The 15,961-nt window shown below is 43.0% G+C and overlaps 1 protein-coding gene across 2 annotated transcripts in view; it reads right to left on the bottom strand.

Moving 5' to 3' along the window:
• Window positions 1-15,961, bottom strand: part of LOC147014173 (E3 ubiquitin-protein ligase RNF8-like) — a 69,155-nt gene that overhangs the window by 39,841 nt on the left and 13,353 nt on the right. For both annotated transcript variants that reach the window (XM_085851913.1, XM_085851915.1), the window contains exon 2: window positions 1,409-1,537. In XM_085851913.1, the coding sequence (XP_085708039.1) occupies window positions 1,409-1,537 (129 nt within the window). The remainder of the gene's footprint in view (window positions 1-1,408; window positions 1,538-15,961) is intronic.

Here is a 15,961-nt window from a genome sequence, read left to right as displayed (position 1 = left end):
ACCCACCCACCCCCCTCTGTATGCAGGCGAGTGACCACCCACGCTCCCCCCTCTGTATGCAGGCGAGTAACCACCCACCCACCCCCCTCTGTATGCAGGCAAGTGACCACCCACCCACCTCCCTCATACATCGCTAATCGCTTGCAAAGCCAGCAGTTCCTTATGAACCGATGTTTGTAAGCCATGACGATGCAGTCCCTAGCGGTGTAATTTACCTTTTTCTTTTAACATCACAGCATGTCAATTTTGAAAATAAAAGTACAAATTGACATTCAAGACAATGTTAATGTCATAAATGAAAGTAAGTGTGCATATAAACTTGTGTTCCATTGTTTTAGTTAAATCTGACAAAAGCTTCAAATGTAATATTTGTCTCGGAGAGTTCCGGTTCTTAATTTTTTAATACTTTTTTTTGTATGTACGTACTTTATGAACGGCCCATACGGGGAATCAGAACGAAGTTTGAAGGGCAATAAAATCGGAATGAGAGCAAATTTCAAAAAAATGGCTCGTGTTGTTCTAGATAATAGTCCATAGTATCTGAATCACTAATAACATTTGATCTCTCTTGATAAATGAGGGAGGAGATACGATTTGAAATCGACGATTTTCGCAACTTTGACAGCCTCGTGACGTTGACCTCGACCTTGGACGACCTTGAAAGTTATATCGTTGTGCATGTCTCATTGACCTCTATCCATTCCACTATTGGTTATTTGTCTCCACTCGGTTTGATTGTGGACGGATGGACTGACGGACGGACTGCTAGCCAGGTGTCTTTAACCCCATATTAGCCGGTTCACCCGCACAGCGCGAGATGTGTGTGTGCGTGTGTGTGTGTGTGTGTGTGTGTGTGTGTGTGTGTGTGTGTGTGTGTGTGTGTGTGTGTGTGTGTGTGTGTCAGTGTGCGTGTGTGTGTCTGATGACCTAATAACCCCAGACTTTGAGACTGGGGTTATTAGGTCATCTCGACTGAGATGCTAGAGATGACCTCATGATATTTTTTATAAAGCATTGCAGTGAAGTCTGATCCAAATAATTTTAAAGCAATATATGTATTTGTATATTGTAATCAGTAAAAAAATAGTGGTAGATAAAAACGTTAGAAATGAAATAAATTGCACCAAGAGCTTTAACATTTTCACGCTCACGCTCACGCCGGGGGTATTTTTTTTGTTTTGTTTTTTTGTTCTTCGAACAGGCGAGCTAAAAAAGGAAGTTCTTCCCAATACAGAGAGCAGTTGAAGATAATGAAAGTAATTGGATTACAATGGTTTTGACCAAGTGGGGTAAAAAAAAAATACTTTATGTAATCATGTACATTTAGAGGAGTCAACGAATAATAACCTTCCTGAAATGCGGATTAAAAAAAACTCTTGCCAATCACAAAGGAGAAGGGAGCCACTACCTTGTTGTCGATGATATTCCAGAATCCATCCGCGGTCGGAGTCAACGTACAGTGTTTGCGAGAGAGCATCAGCGGACTCATGTGCGAAACAAGCCGAATATCCACTTCTGGACCTCGTCCAAGCACCAGCTGAAATAAACCAACCAATCATTAAATCAATTCAGTTTACCATTCTGTCTAAAATCAGAATTGCAAGTCAAAAAATACACAACTTAAAAAGAGATGCAATTGAAGGAATCAAAATCGTAATTATTCAAAACTATTCATATCTTTGACAAATCCTCCATGCAACTTACAATCTCATAATCTGTCTCTGTCTCTCTCCAGATATATACATATATACATATATATATATATATATATATATATATATATATATATATATATATATATATATATCCTCTTCTTCTTCTTTCGGCTGCTCCCGTTAGGGGTCGCCACAGCGGATCATCCGTATGATCCGCATAGTGATTTGGCACATGTTTTACGCTGGATGCCCTTCCTGACACAACCCTGGTCGCCTCTTACGACACAGGGATACGGTACACCTATTTTAACCGGGGTATACACCAGCCCAGTTTATGGTACTCATTTCACCGACCTCGGAAGGATGACAGGCTGAGTCAACCCCCTGGTGTATTAATTCAGTGGCCCAACGGGGCTTGAACTCAGGACCTTTTGGATCCCAAGCCGCTACCCTAACCACTGCGTCAACACACCAGGCATATATATGTATATATAAATATATATATATATATATGTATGTATATATACATATATGTATATATATATATATATATATATATATATACACACATGTACATATAAGTACATATATATATATATATATATATATATATATATATATATATATATATATACACACATATATACATATACATATACATATAAATACATATATATATATATATATATACATATAAATATATATATATATATATATATATATATATATATATATATATATATATATATATATATATATATATATATATATATATATATATATATATATATATATATATATATATATATATATATATATATATATATATATATATATATATACATGTATATATATATATATATATATATATATATATATATATATATATATATATATATATATATATACATGTACATATATCTATATATATATATACATGTACATATATCTATATATACATGTACATATACATATATATACACATGTACATATACATATATATACACATGTACATATACATATATATACACATGTACATATTCATATATATACACATGTACATATTCATATATATACACATGTACATATACATATATATACACATGTACATATACATATATATATACACATGTACATATACGTATATATATACACATGTACATATACATATATATATATATATATATATATATATATATATATATATATATATATATATATATATATATATTGGTTCACGAAAAAATATTTTCACGAAAAAAAATAAGTGACCACTATATTCGTTATTGTTGTGTCTGTCTGTCTGTGTCTGTCTGTGTGTCTGTCTGTGTGTCTGTCTGTGTGTCTGTCTGTGTGTCTGTCTGTGTGTCTGTCTGTGTGTCTGTCTGTGTGTCTGTCTGTGTGTCTGTCTGTGTGTTCCGAGCATAGCTCCGTGGGTTTTGATCCCATCCTGATAAAATTTGGTGGGAGGTTTATATCATGATCTCGATGTTTTCCTGAGAATGGGCATGGTGCGCCCATTATGGGTGGAGCCACGCCCAAAAAAACGTGTTTTTAGGGGGTAGCTGATTTCAATTTGCATCTTCTCCTTGGGGGTTTGTCGAATCTGGCAGGAGTTTCGGTATTTGGTTAGCCCAATGGCACCTGCATAGCCCCACGGAGCTCGATTTTTCATTTTCATCCCAAGGTCACAAGGTCACGAACTTAGAAAATTGCGAATTTTGACATAAAAATCATACGACCGCCCAAACTTTGAGAGCTAGGATGACAATATTTTTTATGCATAATCTTGAGGTCATTCCCCACCTAAAGTCGTGAAACCATTTTGCTCTATCTCGAACACCTTGCCTGTGGCGCCCCCTTCAAGTTTGTTTTTACGCTGATTTCATCAAAGTATGGATAATGCCATATAGCCTAAATGACGTTATATTGTTCCTGGAATGTTCCAGAGGAAGCTTTGCACCAAAGGTCATAATCCTTGACCTTTGACCTTTAAAGTTCACAAAGGTCAAATTTTCAAAGTTGTGGGAATCGAACCGGGTTTTCGACCTTCTTCGACGAACTAACTCCAATAAGCTATATCACGGATCCTGTTTCCTTATTTTAATGTCCACAACATTGTTTTGTGACCTTTAAAGGTTATGCAAAGGTCAAATTCTAAAGTTGTTGAACGAAACCGGATTTTCGACATTTTGCAGCTAATAACCTGTCACTCGTACCACATCATGTTGATCATTTTTATAACTTGGTCAAACATTATCACATTGTCTCATCCTTGACTTCTGAAACAATCTACATCGTCAAATACCGCTCGTGAACCATCGTCTTCAGACTTGTTCAATCTAAAATTGAATCGGTTCATCTTTGTATAACCGTCGATAAGTGTATCAAGTATTGTTGAAATCCCTTGAGCAATTTATAAGTTTAAAAAAAAACGAGCTTCGATCTTGAAACACGCAAGAGGGATTGAAAAGTAAACTAATTTTAAAATTATACAAAATGATCATAACTACAATTTGAAGAAAAAAAAGTCAAACGTGATGTGGCATGGTTATAACTGATAAAACTATTTACAGTTACTTCAGTGTCACGTAGCACAGGTATCATCCAAGTATTTGATCCCAATTGTTTTCACTCTGTTAACCAACTTCTGCCAATATCAGACATCATTTATTTTTTAATACCATCATGGTGTAGCCTTGTGGAAGAGTGATTAGACAAAACAGATCAGGACACAACATAACAAAGGGAATATCAAGAGAAAGAGGAAATGCCAGTGGCAGGGTGGATGGAGAAAGTATATGGACACAGACAAACAATGGATGCAGGTAACGATGAGAGGTAGGGGAGAACGCAATGGGTGGACCATGTGCTTCCTGCAGATAGCTGGCGGCGGGGGGGGGGAGTGAGTGGGAGACGACAAAGCATGGAGAGGGCAGGGGGTGCAAGACCAGAAATGAGGACCAGTAATCTTGGAGTGTATGATACAGGAAATGATCAAGAGGGGTGTTAATATATACAAAGTGGAAAACCAGACAGGACAGCACCGTGCACGGCAGCCATAGATAAAACCAATAGGGTTTCAGGTATCAGTAGAGGGATAAATTGTAAATTAAACGAGGTAGTTTTAACCTTGTTCAGGAATTTAGTGAGGGCACATCTGGAATATTGTGTTTTAGTCACAACATCAGAGGAAGGACATAGTTGGCAGGGACAGTTCACTACAGAGCGACAACATTGATTCTAGGACTAGCTAGACCAAGCCATGAGAAATGGATGTAATCAACGGGACGTGGGAAACAGGGAGAAGCTGATGTTTTGGGCTTCACCGCTTGGTCGGAGCAAAAGAGGGTTAATGCCAGAAACGGCAGTTTTTCCTTGCTTTGCACGGCAGTTAGCATCCTTCAATCACTGTTCTGTCGATTTCATATAGTGGTCTTCCTGTCCACCAATGCAGATCAAAACCAGTCATCACCAGCGAGTTTAAATAAAAGACCAAATACTGCACAGCATTTAAGCCATCAGGTGGAACTCGAACAAGCAAAGATGGAGTCACCGGGAGGAACGGGGATAGGATGCAGGTTTCAGCCGCAACTCTTCCACCCTCAAACTCATCCAAGAGCAGCCAAGCGAACCTTACAAAAATAATTTTCAAGAGTTCACCTCTCCGTATACACATAGAAAAAGAAAAAAAAGAAAAGAAAGAGAGAGAGAGAAAGAAGGAGAATTATTTTTAGAGTCGAAGACACCAAAAGACAAGCAGCAGAACACAGGACAAAACACACGCACACATGCACGTAACTTACATGATGAAAAACACTCAGATGACCAAATAAAACTATTAGCCAAATGACTCCTCTCTAACATGATTATATCCGCTTGTAGCTACGAAACACAAAAAATAATCCTTTACCAAACAAAACCTTCATTCTAAGAACGAGTGTAGTGGATCGTAGAAAAATCGTGCAAATGATGATACAAGCATCAAATTTGGCACATTTGTTCTCCAGGGGATTCTAATCAAATCTGCCCGATTGGCCATTTGAAAAGCCAAACCCAAATTTTGAAAAATTTGAAAGAAAAAAAAAAAAAACTAAAAAATTTGAAGTCACAGCTGGCTGAAATTCCTGAAGCATAAGTGAACATCCCAGACAGAGAACCAAGGGGAAATGCAGTCATCATTGCTGGCTCAGCACTTATCAATGCCCTACCTCCACGCACTTCAAAGATATTTGATGACTATGCTAAAGAAGACATCATCCCAAAGGTGGAATCCTATGGTGCCAGGTACGAGAGGGTGGACGTAGTGTTTGATGTGTACAAGAAGTCAAGTCTGAAGTCCGAGGCAAGGAGAAGATGCCATTAGCAACACAAGGAAGTCACTGGATGCTGTGTCTCCATGTTGTCATGAAGAAGCTGACACTCGAATATTTGTACACGCCAGGGATGCAACGACGGATGGTAGCAAGTCCATTATCATTAAGGCTAATGACACAGACGTACTAGTCATAGTAATATCTGTACTGCCATCCTTACAGGAACTAGGTCTTGAGAACATGTGGATTGCCTTTGGCCAAGGAGCCAAGGCGCGATGGATTCCAGTCCATGAAGTAGTTTCTGCAATAGGGCCTGAGAAAGCTAGAGGGATCCCATACTTCCATGCGTTCACTGGATGTGACGTCGTGTCCGCCTTCCGCGGTAAAGGGAAGAAAACTGCATGGCAGACTTGGAACGTCTTTGATGATGTTTCTGAAACATTCACCAATCTCAGCCAGCATCCAACATTGATTCGTGATCTTGACTTTTTTGAAGTTTTTTTTCTTCTTAAAATTTTTCAAAATTTGGATTTTCAAATGGCCAATCAGGCAGATTTGATTAGAATCCCCTGGAGACCAAATGTGCCAAATTTGATGCTTGTATCATCATTTGCACGATTCCTCTCAAAAATTGCTGTTATCTGCCACACTAAACATGAGGACCAGCTGATGGAGATGGGACTTAATGCATTATAAAGGAGGTGATTACAACAAGGGCGTCTGATAGAGACGTTTAAGATAATGAAGGGGAAAGCAAAATAAACGTCGTCATTTTTCAGCAGAATGCACAGTGACAAGACCAAGGGTCACAACCTTAGGGTAAGGAAGAGGAGAGTCAGCATGGTCATGAGGCAGGAGTCTTTCACTCACACAGATGATCCATAGAATAGTTTGCCCGGAAAGGTAGTGGCAGCACAAACACAAACAGGATACAAGAACTGGAATTAGCTACCTATTAACATTCGGGATAGAGGGATGCATTGATCTTGGCAAAGACTGGTATGTAGCTCGGTATGGATGGGCGATTGTATACCTGTGTAATGATTGTGACGTCTGTGAAAGGGTTTGTTCAAAAGTAATAATGTTAGTGTTTATTCATCCTCCCATCCCAATAAGTTTTGTTCCAAAATAAAATACAAATCAAACAAGAACCGCACTCAGAGCGCATCGTCTCACCTCGCGCATTCGTTCTGAACAAAAATAGCATCGTTAACGGAACACGCGACTCTTATAGCCCACTCCTATTATGGCCGATGTACCCGAATCCTCCATGCACCATATTACAAGGATTGCAAGGATTACAAAGAAATTATGTGCAGGAAGAGGCCATTCGGCTCATCATGCCTGCGCCACACCAATACCAGATTAAATCAATCTGTCGATACCCCTTCCCTTTGTGTGCAGCCTTTTTGGCTGCTGGTTGCATCAGTGATTAGGGGCGTGGATATGCCGCTGATGCAGTTCCCCTTTTACCAGTACATTGGTACTCATTTTCCCGACCTCAGAGGGATGACAGACTGAGTCAACCCCACCTGGTATGAATTCAGTCGCCAACGGGGCTTGAATTCAAGACCCAAGGATCCCAGGCCACCACCCTAACCGCTAAACCAACACCAGGCTACATATGTATATGTATATATATATATATACATATACATATATAGATATATACATATTGTTGCGGGCCGGCGGGGTCGGGTGAGAAGACCACTAAGTGGGGTAAGCTACGTCCATTCCCAGACTCCCCGGAATTGTAGGCCGTCGCTCACGGATAATTCCGTGACACGGAACGGATAAATCCATGACGCGGAAAGCAGGTCGCTTAACCGACCGTGGACGCCAATAACTCAAACGCGTGACCAAGGGTCCTCCCGCCTATGAGTGAATCGGGTTACCTAATTAACCATGTGGTTTAACCACCGGGGAACCACGCCCTCGGTACGCCTTGTCCAAACCGGATCACTCTACCGGATTGGATCTCCTTTCCGGATCGGATGCAGCCGAGCGGCACTGCCAAGGACATACCGGATAGAAGGGACGGATTGTTGGGAATAAAGACCTGGCTAAACTTGGATCCGAACCATGCTGGACCAATGGGAGAAAAGACAAAGGCGAGCTGGGAACATTTCTACAACTATTATTTATTTACAATAAGCGAGGAAAAGCATGTGGCACAACAAAGGTTTATTGGGGTGTAATGCAAGGAAAGATGAGAGAGGTGTGGGGGTGCAGCAATTTTACAAACAACTTACAAAGCAGACAGTGCAGACTTGACGTGAGATTAATAAAAGCAACAATCACAACAATAAACTAGAGGGGGAGCACTCGGTAGAGTGCAAAACCTCCGCCGCCAATACTGCTGGGTCACTTAAGTGAACCTGATACCCTATCCATTGTAGGTCAAAACGGATCAGACTCTACTGAACCACAATTGAATAAACTAAACTAGATTGACGTGCATGTAGAAATGCCCAAAAAATAAAATCGAAATTTATTTGAAAAAAAAGTTGCAAAATTTCAGGTTTTTTTTCCTCTAACAAATATTTTTTTTGGGGGGGGGGGTTGGAAATCACTTAAAACATGTAGAAATGCAAAAAAAAAAAAATCAAATATTTTTCAAATAAAATCGAAATTTTTTTGAAAAAAAAAAAAATTCTTTTTGGACCAAGTCCAAAATCGAATGGCATGATCCTTGGACCATACCTAATCCCCCACCAAGTTTCGTCGAAATCCGTCCAGGAGTTTTTCCGTAATACTGTTCACAAACAAACAGACGGGTGAAAACAGTAACCTCCGTCCATCTTCGATGGCGGAGGTTAAAGATCTTATACAGGCTTACTTCATGGACAGGCACCAACATTCTCAGACACTCAGACAAAGTAAACCCAATTGTGAAAGCGACTTTTGCAGCCAGGGAGGGAGGGAGTTGAGGTTACAGTTTCTCGGGACCTGAGCGTTTCGGGGGAGGGATGCTCCGTGGTGCGGCACCCAACAATGATCGAGTTGTTCGGTCACAACCGTACGTGTGGAGATCGTGTCTGCAGGAGGGGGTTTCGTGGAGAAGAGCGGAGTCCAAAGGGGGCGAGAGATGAGCAACAGGCAGGACCAGGCAAGAGGCCGTTCGTCGAGGTCGTGAGGTCGGAGATAAGGAACAGAAAGTGGGGCCAGACAGGAGGCTTGGTCGAGAAGCAAGGGACGGTTCGACGTCGTGTCGGCGGAGACAAGTAGCAGGAACACTCACTCACAACGACTCCAAACCCCTTTCAATTCATACACTCTACAATTCTCTCCCAATTCTCATCTGCAATTCTCCTTCCAACCAACCCAACTACCTTCGCAACCACTTTAACCAACCAACTTCGACACTCTCTGAGGATTGCTCCATACTTTATAGAGCCAGGAGTTAGGGGAGGAGCCATTTCGAAACTGACGTCATTGTCCAAGCTAAGCATCCCGATTGGACCGGCCATTCACGTGGTCTGCCTTTCTGGGCTGGGTTTCAGCCAGACTCCGGTATGGTCCGCCCACGCTGCGCATGTCTGGCCTTTGGCAGATGGATGTGGTGCAGCTACAGCGTTTGTCCAGCCGAACGTCAGGATGTTGACTCAGAAAGCGAGAGCTGAAGAAGGCACCGTGGATCGTCGCGCTATGATAAGCGAGACGAGGGTAGCAAGCGAGATGAAGGCACCGTGGATCGTAAAAGGAGGGGATAAAATAAAAGAGGAAAAATAATTTATTAATCCGAACTAATAGCCCATCGCAACGCACCCCCCTTGTCTTCCCACGAGACAAAAGGTGGGGACCTAACTACACGTATACATTAATGGCATAACTGACTCGGGACAACTATCTGTTGTTTGCATGCGGTTCCGAGAACATATGTGTGTGTATATATATATATATATATATATATATATATATATATATATATATATATATATATATATATATATATATATATAAATATATAAATATATAAATATATATATATATATATATATATATATATATATATATATATATATATATATATATATATATATATATATATATCACAAAGTTTCTTGGCATGGTTTATGAACATAATAAATTTAATTCTTCTCTCACATCATGTCTTAGATCAGATAAATGAAGTTTCACATTTTTGGATAGATATTTCAATTCAACCAACTCGAAGCACTATGTAACTTGTACATAGTGCTTGTAATTATGGGAGCTTTCAAGGGGGTCATATTATATTTATGCCTATTTTACTCCAAAGGGTCCCAGGATTACACACCCCCAAAAAATGGTTGTGATCGGTTCAGCCGTTTTTGCAGTACCTGGGAACAGAAGGACGGACGGACGGTGAATTATAGTAAGATAATGGCTGGAATACAACTTCACCAATGAAGTCATCATTATCACCCTATAGACCCCATGTGAAGTTGACATATGCTAAGTTTCAATTCTTATCTTTTCTTTGAGTGGTTTCGGAGAAAATTATGTCAAAATTTTTCCCTTTAATCCAATTTGTCTGCCATACCATGTGACCTATGACATCAATGCGAGCAATAAAATACTCTCCATGGGGAGTCCCTCCTATGTTTAAAGTTTTGCATCAATCGGCTCAGTGTCTGCAAAGAAAACCATTTTTAAAACAAATATATATTGAAGCACGCACGCACACACGCACACACGCACACACGCACGGCATTGCAAGTCTCACATTAGTCCAGTCAAAATAAGCCAAAATGGGGCAAACCTCACACTAATTGCAAGAAAAATGAAACCACTTGTTTTATGTTCCTCCAGCTCTACCCTATCAATGACTAAAAATTCCAAGTAAATGAAGGTGGTATGGAACATGGTGAGTTTTTCGGATGATTGCGGCTTTTTAAAATCTTTTTCAGGCGAGTATGCGGAATTAAAAAACTGTGTTCTTTGGCCATTTCTTCCCCTATTCCATTCAACTTGGTGTCTATTCCCATGTTTTCTGAGGCGTTCTCTCAGGAAAATATCGTGTAAACCTTGGAGGAATAATAGTATGGAGGCTGTGTGGCGTTACGATCTTGAAGCCAATTCCGCCATCTTGGATCACCCATTGCCAGTGGTTAGCAGGTCAGCCGGAAAGCCACTTTTCCCTAATTTTTTATCTCCCAAACTATGAGAGATAGGTGCATACAACGAGGAGCAACATAAGGACCTTTCCATGGCACGTAAGAAGAGGGATGCCAATGATGTGAACAAGCTACTCACATTCATCGAGGACAAGTCTCCTTTCGGAAATGCTGAAACTCTCAGAAATATAGTAAATGGTGTTATTGCAACAGACAATGTGAATGTCGACAGAGCAGAGGATATTGGCAGTAAAATCTTAGGGGACATGGAGGGAAAACAAGTTTTGAAGTACACATCTAAGAAGAAAGACCAGGCAGTCGTAATGGATTCGAAGTCCAAAATCTCCATCGATGTTGAGGATGTTAGCATTGATCCTCTTCTCCTTTTTCAGAGGCTTGTGATGGTCAGCACACAGAAGGAAAGTATTCAGGACGCATTTGGCTATGAACTCTGTGGCTATCCCCCTGCTCTGGTTGAAAAAATGAACGAACTCTTGAAAGCTAATAAGCCAGCACTTGCTAGCGCTCTATGGGACCTTGCTGGAGATCCTTCTGATGAACAGACGCACATGGAGATTGCAACATTCCAATTTGTCCTTGATGGTGGAGCTCTTCTTCACAAGATACCATGGGAAACTGGGATGTGGGGAAAGAGAATAAGCAACGTTTCATAAATCTCCTTGGAAAGCATCTTGAAATGGCCGGCTGTGATGTTCATCACGCAAAAGGAGATGCTGATCTTTTGATAGTGAAGACGGCACTGGTAGTGGCCAAGAAAGGTCGGACCATACCGGTTGGCAGCGACACAGATCTCCTGGTTTTGCTTATCCATTACACAACTATGAAGCACAAGAATATATACTTCCAGCCCCAGGCTAAAGCAGGTTCTCCCATCCGATACCTTGACATCAAGAAGCTGCAAAAGACTCTAGGTGAGAAAGTTTGCAGAAACATCTTGTTTCTTCATGCTGTTCTCGGATGTGATACTACTTCAAGGTTGTTTGGTCATGGAAAAGCTGTAGTTCTTTCATTGGCAAAGAACAGCCCATCTTTTGTCAAGGCAGCTGAAGTTTTCAACGATCCAGGAAGATCAAACAAAGGAAATGCAGAAGCAGGTGAAAAAGCTCTGATGTGCATATAAAAATCAAATCCCGGGGTCACAAGGAACTTGGACATACTTCGCCATCAAAAGTACCTTGAACTTCTGGCCACCAAAAAACAAGTGGTCCACCCAAAATCCCTACCTCCAACTCGGGCAGCTGCCAAGTATCACTCCTTGTGCGTATATCATCAGGTGCAGACATGGAAAGGAGAAGAACTTAATTCAGAGACATGGGGTTGGAGGGTGCAAGGAAAAACATTATTTCCAGTGGCAAGTGACTTGGATTTCGCACCAGAAGAACTGTGAAAAGTAGTTGGATGCCGCTGCAAATTTGGCTGTCAAACCAAGCACTGCGGGTGTCGGCAACAAGGACTGCCCTGTAATCCAGCATGTGGGTAATGCAGAGATGTATGTGAGAATATGAGTGACCAAGGTAACAAGATGACTGATGATACTTTTTAATGTTTGCAACAATGCCGAGTAAGGAAAAAGTATCCTTATCTAAATTAGGCCCTACCTATGTGCGTGTGTGGGGTGGGGGGGGGCAGACTGGTCCTCAGTTTGACCATGGGCATGGTTTAAAGGACATTTAAATATCAAATGTTACCTAAACAATAAATATTAACAGTAAAATTCAACGTAGATGATTGAAGTTTGACCTATCCGAGTGTTTGTAACCTATGACCTGATTTCGCCAGGTCCCTATATATGCCAGATTTTGGACACCCCCAGAAATCTATGTTCCACACCAGGAACTTTTTGGCATTTTTAATATGTTATTACATGTACTTAAAGAAGACAAATGAAAGTGGTTTCATTTCTCTTGCAATTAGTGTGACCTCCAACCTTATTTTGACTGGACTACATCCCCTTCGGAGCAAGATTAACTCGAACAGCACTGAGTAGAGCACACATAGTCTCACCTCATGCACCCATTCTGAAAAAAAATAACATTGTTACATTAAATTAACAATAACACGCCACTATTATGGCCCATATTATACCCGTATCATCCATGCACCTGATTAGTATGACATGTACTGTAATGCCAATATCTGTAACTTTATTGATTATTAGGATATTTAACAACTACGATTGTGCAAATTAAGGCTAAATTACATCAAACAATATGAAAAAAATTACAAACCAAATTTCCAATGGCTGTTCGATCATATGAGAGTTTTGCATCGATCTGTTAGGTGGTTCTCAATAAGATTTTTTACATTTTTTTTTCAATCCAATACGGCCGCAAGACAGAGGATAGAGGCGAGGAAGGGGGAAGCTGAGGAGGAAAGGGGGGGACAGAGGAGGGAGGGGGAGAGAGAGAGAGAGGAGGGAGGGGGAGAGAGAGAGGAGGGAGGGGGAAGAGAGAGGAGGGAGGGGGAGAGAGAGGAGGGAGGGGGAGAGAGAGAGGAGGGAGGGGGTGAGAGAGAGGAGGGAGGGGGGAGAGAGAGAGAGGAGGGAGGGGGAGAGAGAGAGGAAATGAGAGGGAGAGAGAGAGAGAGAGAGAGGAGGGGGAGAGAGAGAGGAGGGAGGGGGAGAGAGAGGAGGAGGGGGAGAGAGAGAAGGAGGAGGGGGGAGAGAGAGGAGGAGGAGGGGGAGAGAGAAGGAAATGAGAGGGGGCGAGAGAGAGGAGGGGGAGAGAGGAGGAGGAAGGGGAAGAAAGAGGAGGAGGAGGGGGAAGAGAGAGGAGGGAGGAGAGAGAGGAGGAGGAGGGGGAAGAGAGAGGAGGAGGAGGGGGAAGAGAGAGGAGGAGGGGGGAGAGAGAGAGGAGGAGGGGGAGAGAGAGAGGAGGAGGGGGGAGAGAGAGAGAGGGAGGAGGGGGAGAGAGAGAGAGAAGGAGGAGGGGGAGAGAGAGGGAAGGAGGAGGGGGAGAGAGAGGAGGAGGGGGAGAGAGAGGAGGAGGGGGAGAGAGAGAGGAGGAGGGGGAGAGAGAGCAGAGGAGGAGGGAGAGAGAGCGGAGGAGGGGGAGAGAGAGAGAGAGAAGGGGGAGAGAGAGAGAGAGAAGGGGGGAGAGAGAGAGAGAGGGGGGAGAGAGAGGAGGAGGGAGAGAGAGAGAGAGAGAGAGGACGGGGAGCAAGGAGGAGGAGTGAGAAGGGGAGGGGCAAGGAGGATTGGGGTGAGTGAGGAGGGGTGGGGGAATGGAGAATGAGGAGGGAAGAGTTAGGAGGGTGAGATGGGGAGGGGGGAGAGAGATGAGGGGGGGAGAGAGATGAGGAGGGGAGAGAGATGAGGAGGGGAGAGAGATGAGGAGGGGAGAGAGATGAGGAGGGGGGAGAGAGATGAGGAGGGGGGAGATGAGTGGGAGAGGGAGAGAGAGAGGAGAGTAGGGGAGCAAGGAGGGGGGTGGGATGAGGAAGGGTTGGAGCTCAGAAGGGAGCGAGGGATAACGGGGTGGGGGAGGTAAAGCAAAGGACACGGCATTGCAGGGAAATGCTGGGTCCCTCCTCCCATCCCCTGCCTCCTCCCAACCCTTCAGGTCAGGTCAGGTATGGGAGCATGCGACAGAGCAGCGTGTCGCTGCGTCCACTTTCCGCCGGTACTCCAGGGCCTACGTCTGGCCATCCCCCAGGCAGATGCCTGGCCCATCCCCATCTCCTTGAGATGCCAATTAACCTGCTGCAACCACGAGGCACGTGGTCGGCCCATTGGCCTCCTCCACTCACGAGACTCCCTCGCTGAGAGAATCTGGTGAGCAGGATCAGCGTCAGGAAACGAGCCACCTGTCCATACAGCCGCAGCTGATGCTCACAGACCATGCAGGTAACAAATCTCATTTGAGTCTTTCTCAGCAACCGATCGTTGGACACAAAATCCGACCAGCGATAGCCAAGGATTCTCCGAAGAGACCTGGTACCAAATGAATTAAGTCTCCGTCTCAGATCATTGGTCAGAGTCCAAGTCTCGCATCCATAGAGCAAGACTGGAAGCACCAAGGACCTGAAGACTCGGACTTTCGTCCTCCCGCACAGGACCCGGCAGCACCACACCCCATTTTAAAGTGAATCCATGACTCCCCAGGCCCGACCCAGACATCTATTGACCTCTGGCTCACAGCCAGCGGAGACATGAATAACACTGCCAAGGTAAGTGAATCTCTCCATGACCTTAACATCCTCACCACAAACAGACACAGACAGGACAGCAGCATCCAAGATGTCAATGAAAGCATAGATCTTAGTTTTGACCCAGGAAACCCGTAATCCCAGCGGCTACGACTCCTCATTCAGCACCTCGAGGGCCCCCAAGAGGATATCTAAAGACTCCGCAAATATGACTGCATAATCTGCGAAATCAAGGTCAGAGATCTTGATATTCCCAAACGATGCACCGCAGCTTGATCTCTCAGACGTCCTCCTGAGAATCCAGTCCATACAAGTGCTGAAAAGTGTGGGGGCCAGTACACACCCCTGATGAACTCCAGTAACAACTGGAAATAAGTCAGAGATGGTACCACCACATCTCACAGCACTCTCAGTACAGAGTAGAGTTCAGACATCAGATCGATCAGTTTTGGTGGCACCCCACGAAGACCAAGAATCCTCCAGAGGGCATCCCAATTCACTGAATCGAACGCTTTACAGAGATCAACATAGGCTGCAAGCAGCCCCTGCCGAAACTCTCGTCTGCATTCGGTGCGGACACGAAGAGCAAGGATACAATCAATCGTTGACCTCTTTGGTGTAAAGCCTGACTGCTCTGGAAACTGGTGCTCAAGCAGATGGTGGCGAACCCTATCGAGAATTATCCGAGCAAAGACCTTGCCCGGCACTGAGAGCAGCGTCACCC

Source organism: Eptatretus burgeri, chromosome 13, assembly GCF_056783735.1.
Source record: "Eptatretus burgeri isolate ZD-2024b chromosome 13, Ebu_testis_v1, whole genome shotgun sequence".
In the NCBI taxonomy this organism is placed as follows: Eukaryota; Metazoa; Chordata; class Myxini; order Myxiniformes; family Myxinidae; genus Eptatretus; species Eptatretus burgeri.
Note: the sequence above shows the minus strand (reverse complement) of the source record. Positions and strands in the feature narration are given on the sequence as shown.